The 17,700-nt window shown below is 54.3% G+C and overlaps 1 protein-coding gene across 9 annotated transcripts in view; it reads left to right on the top strand.

The window, feature by feature from the left end:
• PEBP4 (phosphatidylethanolamine binding protein 4) overlaps positions 1 to 375 on the top strand; it is a 247,315-nt gene extending 246,940 nt beyond the window's left edge. For all 9 annotated transcript variants that reach the window (XM_038573813.1, XM_038573809.1, XM_038573814.1 and 6 more), the window contains one exon: positions 110 to 375. In XM_038573813.1, coding sequence (XP_038429741.1) covers positions 110 to 258 — 149 coding nt within the window. In that variant the 3' untranslated portion in view covers positions 259 to 375. The remainder of the gene's footprint in view (positions 1 to 109) is intronic.
• The last annotated feature ends 17,325 nt before the right edge of the window (positions 376 to 17,700 follow it).

Below are 17,700 nucleotides of genomic sequence, written 5' to 3' on the forward strand. Positions count from 1 at the left end.
CTCACTTGCTGCCTCCACTTCCCCAGAGGTGGCCTTCCTCTCAGACCCTGCCAGCTCCCTGTCCATGGTTGTCTCTCACTGCCTTCCTCTGGTCTGTTTGTCCTTCCAGCCTCTTGGAAAATGGACAAATTCCTGAACCGCTTCCACCTGAGCGAACCAGAAGCAAGCACCCAATTCATGACCCAAAATTACCAGGACTCGCCAAATTACCAGACGCCTGGAACAGGAAGCTCGGAGCCCAGGGACAAACCCAAATAGAGATAACTGCCTGCCAGACGTCAGGCTTCGCGCTGCAGATGTGTGTGTCCACTGTGCCCTGCCAGTCGGTCTGAGCGTAGAACCTTCGCTGGGTATGGAACCCCTTCTCTTCCAAATTAAAAAAAAAAAAAAAATCATCCAGGGCAGACTGGTTGGATGTGTTCTTTCCTAACCTGTTGTCTTTCAAAAACTGAGAAGAGATTAATCAATGTCCAGCCCTGGGGTTTTCCTATAAATGCGAGTGGGGGGTGGGCAGGGTGCTGGGGTAGATGGAGAGGCAGGAAGTGGGGGTCCCTAGGCCTCAACTGTCACTGAGGCACTGTGTGGCCTTGAGCAAATCACATGTCCTCCCTAAAGTTCTGCTTCCTCGATTGTGAAACCAAGGTAAGATGGAGAGTTGGAGTAGTTGGTTTATCACCACAGTCCTTTCCAACTCTGACATCCAACAGATGTTGTTGGCACCTCGTACACATGTGCCTGACCTGCTAGGTGCTAGGGATCCATATGTGAACAGGGCAGACAAAACCTAGGGCTTGCTTCAGGAGTTTACAGTCCAGGCTGGGAGGGAAAGGTTCATCAGATGGCCACAAGCAAATTGCAACGAATGTGGTACGTGCTATGAGGGTGTAAGGGGGCCTGCTCTGCGTGCCAGGGTGCACAGTAAAGGCCCAGGCAAGGCCTCTCAGAGGAAGTGGTGTCTAACTCAGGACTGAAAAATGTGGAAGGAGTTAACTGTGAATGGGGATGGAGGTGGGAGACCATGCCAAAGAGAGGGAACATCACCTCTTAGCTCCGGCATCTTCCAGAAGGGCTTGCATGGCATCTTCCAGGCCAATAATATGGCCACCTGGACAGATGGGCAAAGACCAGAACATGCCTGGTCTTGCAGCCATGCTGAAGTTTGGGGTTGTACCTTGAAAGCAATGGGAAACCACTGGATAATAACTAGATTGGAGGGGAAGTAGGGGTGCAATCTGATTTACGCTTTTGCAAAACTATGAAGAAACTCCTTGGTGTCTTCGAGGCAAGGATTTTCGGTGCCTCACTCCCCTGGATGCCCTCTGAAGGTTGCTTGGCTCTTCCACCCAAGGCCCCCTTGGAGGTACCTCTTTTGCCATGGTCTCACTCACAGGCTGAACTCTGGTTCCTTGACTCCCCTATGCCCAGCTCCAGTCTTCTTAGCACCCCCCAACCCTTCACCACGCCCCCCCCAACTCAGTTTCCCTCCAAGAGTTAATAACCCCCCTCTACTTGGCCAGAATACAGCAATGTCAGTGACTCACGTGTACAGAGTGCCTTGAGATCCCCAGATGAAAGAGGCAGGCTGCAGCTGGGCACAGGGTTATTACCTTCTCAGAGCCATGCCCTGCACTAGCTGGAAGGCAGAGGTGCCCTGGCCAACCACTCAGCCCAGCTGAACATATCTTAACTGGTTGGAAGATTTGAGTGCCAGCCATCTGAAGAAGGCCATGAGGTGGGAGCCTGAGTCTGGGAAGGGAATTGGACAACACTTCCCCCCCAACATTGACTGAGCTCCCCACCTAAGTGATGGACACTAAATTCTGGTTCTGTAGAAGGGCCTTTGGTGCCAGCCCAGGCAGTAGGAACTCCCTCACCCTCTCGTACCCCAGCAGGCAAGCTTGTCAGCAGGGCTAAAAGAAGAACCAAAAGGAAGTGTCCATTTGCAGTGTCATGGAAGGCAGCCTCGGAAGGGGCATTCTGGGTGTGTGCGAACCTCACACTCCCAGGCTCTTCTCCCTGCAGCCCCCACTCCACCAGGCCCAGAGTGTAATTGGCAGCTCCGGTTGGTGCCCAAGGCCGGGATAAATAGCAGGTCAGCTTACTAGAGCAGCCCCAAATCGAGACACATCCTCCCCTCTTCTGCTTTTAATTCCTTGTGGCTAGCATGTTTATTTTGGGTGAGGAAAAAAAATCGGATGTTTATCCTTCGAGGAAATTATCGGCTTGCTTTCCTTCCTCCCCCCCCCCTTTTCTTTTCTCCTTGTGTTTTGGGCTTTGAGTTCAGCTGCGGGAGAGACCCCCACCCTTCTGGCCCCAAAATGTGAAAAAAGAACAAAGCTGGCCCAGGCTTGAGGCTGAAGCCAGCCCTGCCAGACGGTCCTGAAAGCCACAGAGAAGGAGGTCCAGCGCCAGGAAAGGGAACCAAGAGGGCCAGGGACTCCTGGGGAAACCCACCCTGGACTCTGCTCTCTGTCCGCACAAGACTTTAGGCCTCTTGCCCCTTTTCTTTGGACTGCCTCCTCCAGGGAGAAACAAAATGAGCATGTAGATCCCTGAGAAATCTCTAACAAAGCAGATAGGAAACATGTAGCAAGCCCTTTGCAGGGATCGGAGAGCTGACACTATCATCATCATCATCGTTATCAGATAATATTTGTTGAGCACTTTCTGCACACCAGGCGCCGTGCCAGATGCCTAACAAGTGGTATCTCATGTAACCCACTCCTGCCCAGCTTCCCGGCCTCCATGCAGATCCTCTCATTCCACCCTCCCAACAACCTGATAATGTCAGTGTTGCTATTCTCACTGTATAGATGAGGAAACTGTCATTCCCAAGAAGTTAAGGGACCTACTCCCTGCTCCAGAACTAGTAATGATGGTGTCTGCTGTGAACCTGGGCCTGTCACTCTCCCTATGCAGAGAGAAAACAGTACTCTTATTTTCCTCCCTGTGGGCTACATAAAATAAAGGCCAGAACTTCTATTTATTCAGAAGCCAGGTGGGCTGAGAAGGAAGGCTGGAAGTTCCAGAAGAATTTAAGGGGAGTCTCACCCAGCATCTGCCCTTCCCCTAGCTTCAGCTATTCTAGATCAAGTGTGATTTGTGGGAAGGGCCAACGCCTGGACACACACGGCAACAGCCTGGCCCATCCCCCTACCCCACTTGCCCAATGCTTTACCACCCTCAATGTGTGGAATCACCCCTTTCCCCAGGAACCTCACCTGTGTGACAGCTGCTCTCAAGGAAGGAAGAGAAGTGGAGGAGAAGGGAAAGAAAGCCATATGGGAAGACTTCCTGATGACGGTGACGATGGTGATGGTGGGGGTGGTGGTAGTGGGTTCAGGTTCCAGCTGAACAGCCATGGGCTAGATAGCGAGCCTGGTGGATGCATTAAGCGGTGTAGTTTTAAAAAGCACAACTTTTCTTACTGAGCAGAGCCAAATTCACATAGAATCTCTACCATAGATAGCCCTGTGACCTCAGGCAACTTCCTCAAATGTACTGGACTTGTGTTTCAAATGCAAAAAAAAAAAAAAAAAAAAAAAACCGTATAACAAGAAAAGCATGGAAATAAATGCCTTCCTTGAAGATCTCTTGCTCCAGTTAGATGAGAGAGCAAACAAGGCACCCAGGCGCAGTGCTTGGCATGCAGGCTGTTCAGTAAATGCATGTTTTCCTCTCCTTCCCTGCCTCCACCTCACCTGCTTTGCTCCCCACCTGGGCCCTGGGCTGGAGCAAGCAGTGTGGCTACGGGTAGTAGGAAAGAGCCACCCTCCCTGGATGAGAGTCCTCCCCAAAAACCCCATCAGAGTCTCAGAGGCCCCAGGAAAAGGGCTGGCAGCCAAGGGATCCTCAAGCCCCAGCCCGGCATCCCCCTCCCAAGCTCAGCAAAACATTGGGAGGCTTGGATCAGGGAAGAGAGCCCAGTTCCTTAGCAACTAACAAGCATTTCCCTGTAAAGACAAAGACCCTTCACTCAGAATGCTCCTTCCCACCCCTCCCACCCCGCCTCTCCAGGTGTCTGATGTACTTTGCAGGAGTGGGGCTAGGGGCTGCCCCCCATCCCCTCCACCCCCACCAGAGGTCTAGGGGCCTTTTGTCCCCACCCTCCTGACCATCTTGATATTACCTGTAATTATCCCACGGCACCTTTCATCCTGGTGCTAATTAACTTTCCCATTCTCCCCCGCCTCCCGCCCCCCCCCAGCTGCCGGGGAACACATGAGGCATGCATGCACACACACACACACACACACACACACACCACATGCCCGCATGCACACACACATACACAGATGCTCACGTTTCCCCCTCAGAGACCCTCGCTCCATTTTCGAGACCAGGAAACTAAGGTTACAGAGAGGAGCCAGTTCCTTACGGGTTCCCATCTGCCTCCTCAGTACTTGGAAGGAGAAACAGGAGCTGAATAGGCTGGCTCAGGGAGAGGGGAAGACGGGGTCCCCCTGAGCATCCTGGGGGAAGAGGAACCAGGAAAGAGAAAAGCCTTTGGAAAAGACTAAGGAGAACTGTGCCAGGACAGAGGTCTTGGCTCCGAGTGCCACTTTGGTGCCACCAAATGCCAGCCGTCCTGCTTAGCACAGAGAGAACATTTCAAAGGGAAAAAAGGAAATAGTTCAACAAAAAAGGAAAGGAAGAGAAAGAGGCAGAGAAAGAAGGAAATAGAGGGAAAAAAGGGATGGCCATCTGGTCTGACGTAAGTAGGAGGACTGCTTGGCCGGGAGGGGAGGACTGAGTCTAGTGCCATTCACTGCTGTGTGAGCCTCGACGAGTCAGCTGCCCTCTCTGAGCCTCTATAAAATAGCTCTAGATGGGTGTTCTCCGAGGACCCCTCTACTTGAATATTCTCCAACTTTATGTGCTTATTTTGGGAAATGGTAGAGAAAGCCTCTACCACTGTCCATTTGACTGGGTAGGGATGGGAATAGGGGAGAAAAAAGCCCCCAGAACAGGGTAGAACCTTGGGATTGAGAATTAAAAGGAGCCAAGTGCATTTGGCTGCAGAAAACCCTACCAGGAGAGCCAAACTAAGAGGTTTGCAGATGTGGGGAACAGCAGACCTTGGGGTTTCAGGAGAAACTGTTCCCTGAAGCAACAACCAGCAACAGAGCTCATCCTCCCCAGATCCAGGCTAAAGGAAAGCCATTCAGGGAGCCTAGTGGAGGAGCATCTGGGTCTGCACCCAGATGGGGCGGGGGGGGTAGAAGTGCAGAGCCTTTCGACATGCCCCAAATGAGAGCAGGACCTGAAAGCATCCCCTTGATTCCTCTTGAGCTGGAGTTCGGCCCACTGCCAGAAGTCACTTGGAAAGGGGTTGAGCTTGTCAGAAAGGTAGGCTGAGTGGGCTTCCTCCAGGGCCTGGACCCAAGGGTAAACATCCAGGAGTCCAGACAGCATCTACCCACACCCACACCCCTACACATTCACCCTCTCACGTGCTCCCACACCTTCACTCACACTACTCACCTTCACTCCCCCATACAAGCTCACACACTCACACTCACATATATACTCACAATACTTACCTTCATGCATACACATGAACATATTCACATGCTTGCACACTCACTCTCTCTCTCTCTCTCACACACACACACACACACACACAGAGAGAGAGAGAAATTTGCCCTGAAGTCCATAAGGAAGCTAAGCATGCACTTTCAAGTCACCATAAAGAAGCGCATCCTTTACAGACACACTGTGGCTGAAGCCAGCATTGATGGAGTCTCTGTTGTATGCAAAGAATGGAAGAAACTACAAAAGAAACCTAACAAGTCCTTGCCCTCCGGAAGGTGTCCCTCAGGAGCCGTGTGACTGGGAGACCTAAGGCTCTCAGCACTGGAGGCAGGAAGATAGGCTAACAAGTAGGAGAAGCGGGGGGTAGGGGGGGCACTGCAGCCAGGGGAAGATGAGGCGGCCTATGGAGAGGCCCAATAGACCTGTGAGGGTCCTGAAGTAAAGCTGAAAGGCACACATGAAGACAAACCGGCCAGTCCCTAGCCATTGTCCCTCTGGTACATGCTCACACCTGTAGGTCACTAACCTACCCTCAAACCCCAGTCCATAGATGGACCTTGTGTGCATTTGCCCATGAGGATACGGGTCACCATTGTCCAGAGCTCTCCTGTCTTCCTCCCCCTACATCCCTTAGAACCAGACCAGCCCATCCACACATATACAAACGTGCGTGCGCACACTTACACACACCTCTACTATACGCATCCTGCACACACATACTGTAAATACACCAGCCCACACAAAATCACATGGTGTACGCACCCGCTAGACACTCCAGGGTTTCAACTCTGCCAAGCTCTTTCTAGACATCCATACAAGCTGTGTGTACATGCATTGTTCAGCCTGGACAGTTGTGAACATAGGATTTGCATGCACATGCAGTCTCCATATATGCATGCCCACTTTGTTCACAACCTACATACACACCAACCCATCGGTGACACAGACACACACACCATCCCTTGGAGTAGAGTGAGAACCAGACAGGGCCTAGCCCTGATCTCACTTTGCAGTCTCCTGATGCAGCAAATAGATTTGGGGCAGTAGCTATCAGCATTGTCTGTGTGTGTGTGTGTGTGTGTGTGTGTGTGTGTGTGTGTACATGCATGCACATGTGCCCACGCATACTTAGGGAGGTCAGATGGGAGTAAAAGGGAGGTTCTGGCAGAGGAGGGGAACAGGCCTTCCCTGGAGTCCAGAAAGAAGGACCCAGACACACACACCCATCCTCCCAGTGGCCCTGCCTCTGGGCCCTTAGCTGGCTGCCAGGCCAAGGAAAGGAGAAGCTAAAAGTGGCCAGCCTGAACTGCTAAATTGGTCCCCAGCAGAGAAGGGGAAACGCGTCAGTTCCCTGGGGAAGTGGCCGAGCCCAGGGTGGCCACAGGCCCCTGGGCTTCTACTCCAATGGAAAAAAAGTTGCTCAAATAGATCTGACGCTTTGTTTTCGAACCTAAAATACCTTGTGGTGACTGCCGGAAGTGTGACCGCGGGAGGGAAGTGGGGCAAGAAGGGAGGGTTAGTTCGAGTTTCCATTGCGGCGACTTTTTCTTTCGTTTGGGGTCTAGAAGAAGCTCTCTCGCCAATCTGAGAGATGGCTCTGCGAGAGGGGAGTGGAGCTCTGAGATTCAGGGCCAGGGTACCCACAGCCACAGTCACCCTTGGCCCACTGCCATCCCTCCCCCTTGAGGCTTCTGAACCACCTGCGTCCTCCTGAGCCATCAGAATTTTATCTCAGGCCACCTGGTGGCAGGCAGCAAAGCTGACCCGGGGGAGAGGGGCTGACACCAGTCACAGGTGACTTTGCCTTCAGAGACGTCATCTTCCTTAGTGGACTTTGATGTAATTTTTTTAACTTTATTTATTTATTTAAGTCATCTCTACACCCGGCATGGGGCTCAAACTCACAACCCTGAGATCAAGAGTCACGTGCTCTTCCGACTGAGCCAGCCAGGCACCCCTGATGTAATTTGCTTTAAACTAAGATCGAGCCTAAACAGAACTTTTCAAAGAGCAGACAATAAATGAGCTGGACTACAGCACAGACCCACATATTCTGATTCCGTACTTTAATGTCGGTGGCACTGGCTCCAAAATGCAAAGAAGGGAAGAATTACTACATAAAACAGGATCTCAACATGCACTCTCCAACACTCTCCCCTTCTCTTTCTTTTTCTTCACATCACCACCTCCTATAGATTTACGGATTGCCCATCCCCACCCTGAACACTCACGAGGCCTTGCGTCTCTCCACAGCAAGGACTTCCAAGTTTTCATCCCTGCCCCAATCTCAATGCCTGACACAGTAGGTGCACAAGAGATCACTGTCCTATGTTGACAACAATTGGGCAGAGGCGTAGCCATCAAACAGTTCTGTTGCCTCATGGGGACTTGTTAATTCAGAAGAGGCCTGCTAGACACCAGACCCTGGGGACAGGTGGTAAGAACGTGGGCTGGGAGGAGGACACAAAAGGTAAACAATACAAGATCAGTAGTGGTTCCTGCCCCTTCTGAAACATGTGAAAGGTGGGAGGTGACATGTATCCAAGGATTCCACAAATAAATGTAAAAAGGTAAGAGGGATGATGGCAACAGAAGTGGTGTCTGCTTATCCCCTGGTCCCCTGGGAGGGGGCTATCATAGGAGAGGCTTTCCTGAGTAAGTAGGGGCTGAACCAAAGGATGAACTGACCTGATGTCCCTCAAAGACATCGCAATCCAAGAGAAAATGCCACAGCACAGTGGGTGCAAGGTGCTGGGCCAACAGGATGGCGGTTTGGCATCTGGGGACTCACAGGCCGCGGGCCCCTGGCCCCTGGATATGGAGGAGGATTCGAACTGGTGGCCGCAGAGGGCCAGTGGTGCGGCTCCGGCTGGGGAGGGAGGGGGGCTGTGAACCCGGGCTGCAGTTCAGAGGCGGCCTGCAACTCCGTCCCTGGGTGATATTTACCGGCCTTTAATGACAGCAGGGTAATCACCTTAATGAAAAACTCCCTCCGGGCTCGGGGCGGCCAGACTGCGATGAGGAAACTGGGAGGCATTTCGAAGCTGCTGGTGACTCACGCTGAATACGCCCCGAGCCTGCCTGCCATTGGGCGCCAAAGACTCCCGGGTCCCCTTCCTGCTCTGCCCGCCACTCCAGCGCCGCCTCTGGGCTCATCCTGGGCCCAGGCCCACTCTCATGGGCCAGGCCACCAGCACTCCTGACTCCCCATACTGCCACCCTTAGCCAGGCCAGTGGCCAAGCCTCCTTTCTCTGTCCCTGGTGTCTCCCAATGCCCCCCCCCCCCCCCCCCCCCCCGCCATTTGTGATCTCAGCTCCCCGGCTGCCTGGGTTTGGGAAGGGCCACCCTGCGATATGCTCAAGGCACCCTGAAGATTCCGGGCCCTTATTATGGGCTTTGTATCCACTCTGCTAACCCGTTTCACCACCAGTGCCTCAGTTTCCTGGACTGAGTAGCAGCAGCAGCTCAAGATTCTCCACGCCACCCCCCACCCTGCCCCCGGGTGGCTGGAGTATTAATTACAGTTTGTTCCTGACTTTGAAGATGAAAAATGCCAAGGATCATTACGACTCAATTAACGGGGCTATTACCACTTGAGTTTATGTATGATTAATCCTACCCCGCCCCCAACCTGGGATCCATGTTGCCTTGGACTCCTCAAGCTCCTTCTTTCTCCTGGATTTCATGCCTGGAGTTAGCCCCATTTCCTGTTTCTGCTAATAACATCCGGAATGGCCCAAAAGAATCCTGGCACATCATTCTCCAACGAATAGGTATGGAGCACCCCCATAAGCCAGGTTCTCACTAGGGATATAGCAGTGAGGGTCACAGACCCAAGCCTTTGCCTTTCTGGAGCTTACATCCTAGTCAGTGTCACATGTCTGATGGGATCCAGCATGTCCAGGCTCAGTACTGGTTCCTTCTCTCCCCTCTAGGGTTCCTCATTCATCTACACAACAAACCATGATCAGGCCTAGTGGGCATTTTGAGAGAGAAGTCCCGGAAAGACAATGCTAATGGGTTCCATTCCAAAGATGAAAAAAAGAAAGTTGACATGAAAATGAACCTGGGTGGCTCAGTCAGTTAGGGGTCTGCCTTCAGCTCAGGTCATGATCTCAAGGTCCTGGGATCGAATTCTGCTTCAGGCATCCTGCTCAGTGGGGAGTCTGCTTCTCCCTCTCCTCTGTCCCTCATCCTGCTAGTGTTCTCTCTCTCTCTCTCTCTCTTTCTCTCAAATAAACAAAATTTTTAAATATAAGGGGGGAAAATCATAGCTCTTGGCACAGAATCCCCTTCCCCTCTCCCTCCCTCTCCTGTCTGTGTCGTCCCCCCTCCCCCAACCCCACACTATGGGTCTCAGCCCTCCTCAGGGCCTTAATCAAGCCCTCCCTCCCAATGGGGCCTTCCCGTCTTCCTGGACAGGTGTCTCCTGCAAGCCTATGGCAGTCCTTCCACCTCTGAACTGTGCCCCCTCGAAACCTATAGCATGTCTTGTGCAGGGTTGCTCCTAACACAGCCTCATTCCACATTCCCCGTAAGCTGGCTGCTCCCCGACAGAGAGCAGGAGCCCAGTCTCAAGTTCACTTCCCTCCACAGAGTACACAGGAAGGGCTTCCTAGATGTTTGCCATATTGAAGCAAGAGAGGCTAAGTCCCAGACCTAGAAGTACCCCTGATAAAATTGAATTTTGGTAGACAAGGGGTACCCCATCCTGCAGTGGGATGGCTGGGAGGTAGAAATGAAGGGACCAGGTAGAAAAATCCAAGTGGGTCAGGCTGTTCCTCAAATAGACCACGGGTCAGAATCACCAAGGTGGGCCCTTGAATTGGGCCAACAAGGAGAGCACCCAATGGGACTGGCCCAGGGCTAGTGCTTGGGAGACAAAGAGGAATAAGACTCAGTGCCTCCCCTCCAGGAGCTTGGACACCATTCTCTTGTCTTCCAGTAACTTTCTGGGTGATCTTAGGGTAAACAATTCTGAACAGCTCAAATAATTCTGCAGTAACTGAGAGAGAGATATCATGCCCTTTATCCTTTGTACATTGTGCCCCAAGACCTATCAGGGAGGCTCATGCCAGCAGTAAAACTGATGGGCAGACTTCCAGTGGGTTCCAGCCAGCTAGTTCCCCCAACCCTCAGGGTGATGGGACAGGTCCTGGGGCAGCGTCCGTCCTTTACCTCAGGAGCTGTAAATAGAGTTTCATTTTCTAGGAGAGCTAAGGCATGACAAAGGTTAGGAAGCCCTACCTAAGCCATCTTGGGGAAAGAGGATCCTAACATGTCTTAGGCCCCAAAGAGTCATTAACTGCTTTTCCCCAGATCCCAGATTTTTGACCACACAGAACAGCCAAAAAGAATACAAAAGTCTGTCTCCAACTCCTCACCTTGATGAATGAGGCAAAGGGCCCCCTTGTTTGAGGCTGACAAGGGTCCTGAGCCAAGGAACTGGTAAGGGACAAGGATCTCAACCACAGCTCTCTGGTTTCTCACAGGTGTCTCTTACACGGCTGGGAGAAGAGGAATCTGCCAGCCCCTTAGATCCCATGGGTGAAGTCTGCACCCCTGCAAGAGGCTGGCTGTGCAGAGAGCAGCAAGGGAAAACCAGTTCCCATCTCTCTCTCCATTTCTCTCTCTCTCACTCTTTTTGTTCCTGCTGAGTGCCTCCCCCACTGTCCCCTCACACACATTTTCTGGTTCATTTCAGATGACAAATTTCCTCTTTTCAAAAAGCCCCATCCCCCAAGAGTCCTTTCTGCAGATATACTATCCCTCCCAGTTGAGAAGGGGGCTGTCCCACAGTGGCCCCCAGGGGCAATGATGGGCCTTCTGAGCACATGACTCTACTTACCTTCCATGAACGCCTAAGCTAGCACAGCAAAGTTCCTATTGTAAGGCCTCATCTCCTGACCCATGCCTCCTTCTCCACGAGGATCCCAGACCAAGCTTTACAGAACACCCACCTCTATTGGGAACACTAACGCGTCTCCTCCTAACCCTTTCTACAGTGGAATCCTGAAACAGTGGATTAACAGGCCTGGGAAGAACTTAGAGGTGGATTGTCTGGTCTGGTTCCTACCAGAAGCCCAGGAACAAGAGAGCCTGGTTCAAAGTCCTATAGATAATTCACAGTAGAATGCAGAACTCCTGATTCTACTCTCCACTTACCCAACCAGCAACCTCTTTCCAAGTCTCACCTTCTAACCCAAGACCTGCCTTCCTTCCCTGCTCCAGCCTGGCCGGGCCCTAAACTCTCAGCTTCTCTGTCCCTATGGCAGTTACTTACAGCCTTGGACTTGTGTCTAAGGAGGGGGCTCCAGGACCACTTGGGGGCCCTTCCCCAGCAAATGTCACTTTTTAACAAGACTTTCTCCCTTTTGGTCACCAGACCTGCCCCCAAATTGCTGGAAGTGTGATCAGAAACGATCCCGATTCAACATGATTATAAAGAGTTACTTTGAATTGGGGCACAAACAGGTGTTTAAAATGGAAGAAGGGGGACCCTTGGGTGGCTCAGCGGTTGAGCATCTGTCTTCATTCAGGGCGTGATCCCAGGATCCAGGATCAAATCCCACATCGGGCTCCTTGTGGGGGGAGCCTGCTTCTCGCTCTGCCTATGTCTCTGCCTCTCTCTCTGTGTGTCTCTCATGAATAAATAAATAAAATCTTTTTTAAAAAATAAAATAAAATAAAAATAAAATAAATAAAATAAAATAAAATAAAATAAAATAAAATAAAATAAAATAAAATGGAAGTACATGGCTGATGTGACATGGTCATGGGACCTGAGCTCAGAGGCACAGTGACCATTCCACCTACTGAGAGCCCTGCTAAAACGCTGCCCACCCACCCCCACCCCCCTGAGTGGGTAGCCTCCAACTGTCCCCTGGGCAGGGGCTCTTCCCCCACCACACACTGGGTCCAAGTAGCTGCTGGGAGGCAACATTCCAAGGAACGTTTCTTCTACCCACCACCTTCTCCACAAGTTCTATACCTATCTGTCCTATTACCCAGCTCTGCCACTTATTTCTTTCTCTGGCAGCCATGAGGAGACAAAGGTGGGGATGAAGAGCAGTAGCTTGGAGTCACAAGGCCTTGAGTTCAAATGGCAGCTCAGCCGCCTCCTGGCTGGGTATCCTCCAATGAACAATTCGGACACTTTCCATTTTTTGAAAAAGCAAAATGTTAAGGGGGCAGCCCTAAAAACTTTTTCACTGGATTGTTGTGAAGAATGAGGACAATGAAGCAATGAAGTACGGCCACGGGGCTCCCATGGCCGCGTCTTCTGTGGCTTCAGGAGGAGCACCCCCTTCAAAAGTCTTCATGGGTACCAACACTATTTCCCCTCCAAAAGCTTCTAGGCCAAACCCACCTGGCCTCAGCTGGCTGTTGTCATTGAACAAATAGCAATGACCTCTAGAATACCAGGAAGAGATGGCCAGGGAGATTCCCTCAGTGACCTGTCTGTCCCCTGTGCACATCCTGTGGGGCACCCCAAGATGGAAAGCAACTACATTGAGACAAGTGTCAATCCAGAGCAATACCGCCAGGGTGGGCCCTGTACCCACACAGGTGCCTGGAATGATGTGAGGAGCCCACTCTCTGAAGGCCGGCCCTCCCACTGCTTGTCCCTGGGCCTGCTACCCACCGTCACCTCATTCCACCAGTATTAATGAGCACCTACCATTTCCAGGGATCATGCTAAGCACAGGGCTTCATTCCTTTGAGTGATTTCCTACCCTCTCTAAGCATTTTCTTTGAAAATGCAGATTGCCTCTGAGAAGAGCAGTGCTATAATTGCTAACACCCCAGATTGAATTAATTGGGGGGAGGGGGTTGTTGTAAGATTGCAGAGAAAGACTGGATATGTTTAGCAGAAGGGAGCTAAAGTTTGGAGGTGACTGCAGAACTAAGGAGCAAGACAGAGCAACCACCTGGCCTCTCTTGGGGCTGAATTCCTAGGGCCACATGGACACCTTCCTTCAGCCTTCCATCAAGACAAACGTACCTATTGCCCCCATACGTGGCAGCTGTCCCCACAAATGCAGCTGGCAAGGGAGCTGGGCTTGGTGGGAGAGAGCAACCAGGGGCTGGGAGGCCTTGGCCCTAGTGCAGAGGGGCCGGGCCTGCCTTTCACCATCTCCAGGCCCAGGACGCCCTGAACCAGTGCCTACTCGCTCCCCAACAAGTCCGGGGCTTGGAGTTCAGGTAATTAGGCCCTTGGCATTCTCACCTGAGCCCGCCAATAAACCTGAGACAATTGCCCTCGGCCCCTGCTCAGGAGAGAGAGAGGAGAGAAGGGGGAGGAAAGGAGGAAAAATTTTTTTCTCTGCTGGATGCAAGGCTTGGCGACCAGAAGGGAGAAGGCTATTAGTCTATAAGCAGTCACTCCAAACACCCCACACCCACTTCATACCCAGGCTTGTCCCCACCTGCCACAGAACCCTGGCCTCCATCTGCCACCATCATCCAGGCTAACAGGGGACACCTGTGGGGGCTCCTACCTGAAGAGGAGTCAGGCAAGAATGACCCCTGCTTACAGAGGCAGCCTTTCCATGGCAGGACTCCTTCCCTGGCAGAGGAGGGACGGAAAGGCATGAGTCCCCCACCTCACCCCAGGAGCCAGAGCCACCCTCCAAAAAGTCTAGAAGGATGTGCCAGCGTCTTGAAGTGCAACCGAGTAACTTCTCTGTACCCTGTCTTATGTCACCCCCAGCGCTGGGGGCTGGTGCTCCTGCAGAGTGAGGACATTTCTTTAACCTTGGCACAGTGCCCAGCAGGTACCTGGCGCACGAACAGGACATTCTTTCTCCCCTAAAAAATAAACCCCAATGCTTCTTGTATATATGATCACATGGATAGGGGATATCTGGCCCTCGGTACTCCCTGCATCACTTATACGCACCCTTAAGATACCCAGTAGAGTAGGGGAGAGTATAGTTGACCAGTATTAACTGCCCTTTAGGGATCCCTGGGTGGTGCAGTGGTTTGGCGCCTGCCTTTGGCCCAGGGCGTGATCCTGGAGACCTGGGATCGAGTCCCACATCAGGCTCCCTCTGCCTGTGTCTCTGCTTCTCTCTCTCTCTCTGTGACTATCATAAAAAATAAATAAATATTTAACTGCCCTTTACGGGGTACCTTCAAGGGGGCTGGCATAAGTACTCTATGAGGATTATCTCATTTAAAGCTTCCTAAGGCATAAGTACTATCATTATCCCAATTTACAAATAAGGAAACTGAGGCTAAGAAAGAAATTCAGAAATTTGCCCCAGGTCACACTGAAGTTTTAATGAATGCTTATTTAATTGAACTGAAGGCTCCCATTCTTTGTCAAAAACTAGGAGGAAGCAGGTGGCAGGCAATTTGCCCCCAAAGCCTCTTATCCAGTCTCACCAACAAGTAAGCAGGCGGTGGAGCAGGCCTCGGAGGTCTGCTACTTGCTCCTCTCTTCGATGCAACAAGTGCAGCTAGCCTAAACGTGTTTGGGGGCCCCTCTCGGGAGGGGCTACACTCCTCCACAGTCTCTGGGGGTCCTGGAAGCCTTCAAGGATCCCAAATTCTCCCACTGCCTCTGCCTTTCCTAACGCGGGCCCCTATATAACAGGACTGGGGTTTCCAGCTCCTCACCCTCCTCTTCTGGGGAGAGGTCTGGGCCGAGGGGGAGGGGGTGCATCACGGCAGGGTCCTCCGGACTGGAGCTGGGCCGCCCGGAGGTCTCCCGCTTCCTTCCCGCTACCCCCGAAGGCTGAGCTGTGCCTCGCGCGGGGAAACAAGGCCACTGCAGTCACTACCGTGGCCTGCCGCTCGCGCAAGGCCGCGCCGCCCCGGCGGCGTCCCCTGGCCCCGGGCGGGAACCCGCCGAGACCCCCGCCGCCTCCGGGTGCCCGCGCCGCAGGAAGCGCCGCGGAGGGGCCAGGTGCGGGCGGGCCTCGCTAGTCACCGCCGCTCGCCGCTGCTCCCAGGCTGCGGCGCTCCGCGGCCAGAGGCCAGAGCCGCTGGCTAATTTTTCACGCCCCCCAGACCGCCTCCCTAGGTGACGCTAGAGTCTGTGCGGTTCCTTTAAAGGCTGCGGGTTCCGTTCTTCTTTCCTTTTCCACTGGATGCCAAAATATGCAAATCCGGGGACCGGAATCGGCAGCCAAATCGAGGAGAAGGGGCGCGGCCGGCGCGTCACCGGATCCGCTCCTTGTATGGCTCTTCCCGGCTTGGCCCGCCGCCCCGCGACCCTCCCTGCAGCCGCCGGGGCCCCTCCCGCGCCCAGCCGGGCTCACACTGCCGCCCACGCCCCCGGGCCGGCCGCTCGCCCCCCTAGGGAGGGAGCCGGGGGCGGGAGGCGCTGCATGCCCTGATTCCGGCCGGAGCCGGGGACCGCTGCAGAGCGCTCCCTCCCCGCGCCGCGCGGGCGGAGGAGAGCCCGGGGGCGCAGCGCCTCCCCTGGATAGGTGTGGGGAGCCTGGCGGGAGCGGCAGCAGGGGTGGGGTGAGGGGGCTCGCGGGCGGCGGGAATCCCTCCTTTACCAAGAACCAGAGAAGATCCGGGGGAGGCCGGACCCTCCCACCCCCAGTTCTCCGCCGCGCGGAGGGGAGGGGAGCGAGGTTGTCATCCACCCCCACCACGATGTGCAGCTCGGGAGTTCCTCCCACACGTCCCCGGCCCGCGTGGCCCTCCCACGGAGTGAGGCCCGGGGATCCTCTCTTCCTCCTTGTCAACACTCCCACTCCCCCTGAGAAATGCACGTTCCCCCAACCCCGACTCCCCAGCGTGGGGAAGGGGGGGGACGCGGGATTCACCGCGCCCACGCGGCCACCGAGGAGGGAATCCTCCCACGCCAAGCCGGTGCCGGTGTGATTCGGGGTCGCTCCCCCACGCTCCCTTTCTCTGCTCCGGCTCTCCCGCGGCCCGGCCGCGCGCGCTCCCTGAGCAGGCCTCGGGGAACGCAGCAGCCGCCCCCGGGATCTGCTGAGGCTCCGGGAGGTGACAGCGTCCCGGTCGGCAACCGGGAGGCCCCTGACTGCAGGGCGCCGGCAGGCAGCGATGGGGACAGCCCTGTGGAAGCGAGGGGGAGGGGAGGGACTAGAGGAGGTGGCTCGGAGACTGTGGGTTCGGCACACTCCTGCTGCAACTCCGTGGCGGGCCCTTCGCAGGCAGCCACAGACAGCGACTGCGCCTGGGCCTGCTGGGCCCTCCTGCCATCCCGTGGCCAAAGGAGGTGCTTTGGAACCGTTAGGGAATTATCAGGGATTTGGTGCACGCGTCCCCTATCCCCTCAACTTTAGTCCTACTGCCTTACCACCCAGACCGCACATCCTCGACCCCCAAAAGTGCTGGGTGCTCGCCTCCGCGCAGCCGCGCTGCAGCTACGAGGCTCCGGGCCACTGCGCTCAGCAGGGAGTCAGCGCCGGGTCAGCGGCCGGGGAGCAGCGGGGGTGTGGGCGGAGAGTCAGAGGGAGGGGTGGGGATCCTGGACCCGCGGTCCCTGACACGCAGGGCTCCTCCTCGAAGGGACGCGCTCCCTTTCTCCCCAGGCTCAGGCAGGGTCTTAGACGCGAGGGCAGCGGCGGGAGCGGGGTCGGAGCGCACGCCTTCCGGGTTCCCCAGAAGTTCGCAGGTTGCAAAGGGACCTCGCCGAGGGTTTCCAATTCCCTTTCTCCCTGCTTGGGCTGTTGGCGGCCACTCGCGAAGAACTCCGGCCCCCTGCCCCCCGCCACACAAGCGCGCTCTGGTTGTGCGGACCAAAAATAAACACACAGGAGGTTATTGCTTTTTCAACTCCGCGCTGCGCGCTTTACGCGTTGCGTTCAGTTGCTTCCCTCTTTCCTCTCTCCTCTCGAATTTTCCTTCTTTCGTCTCTTTCATTTCTCTCTTTCTCTCATTTTTTTAAGATCTGCGAGCTTTGCGGGCGCCGCATGTTGGCTGCGGCCCGCTTCCTGCTTTCTAATGTTCCATTGTGAGGAGCTTCCATTGTGACGTCGCGCCCCTTCGGCTGGGCTTTGTCTGTCCATATATGGGCAGCTACGTCACGGAGCTTTCCCGGGGCTCAGATAAATAGGCTGGTGGAGTTCCCTGGCTGGGAGCTTTTGGGCAGCAGTGAGCTTGCTAGGAAGCGGCGGGGCTGGTGGTGGTGGTAGCAGCGGCAGCGGCAGCGGCAGAGGCGGCGGCGGCGGCAG

The sequence above is a fragment of the Canis lupus genome, chromosome 25, assembly GCF_011100685.1.
Source record: "Canis lupus familiaris isolate Mischka breed German Shepherd chromosome 25, alternate assembly UU_Cfam_GSD_1.0, whole genome shotgun sequence".
Lineage (NCBI taxonomy): Eukaryota > Metazoa > Chordata > Mammalia > Carnivora > Canidae > Canis > Canis lupus.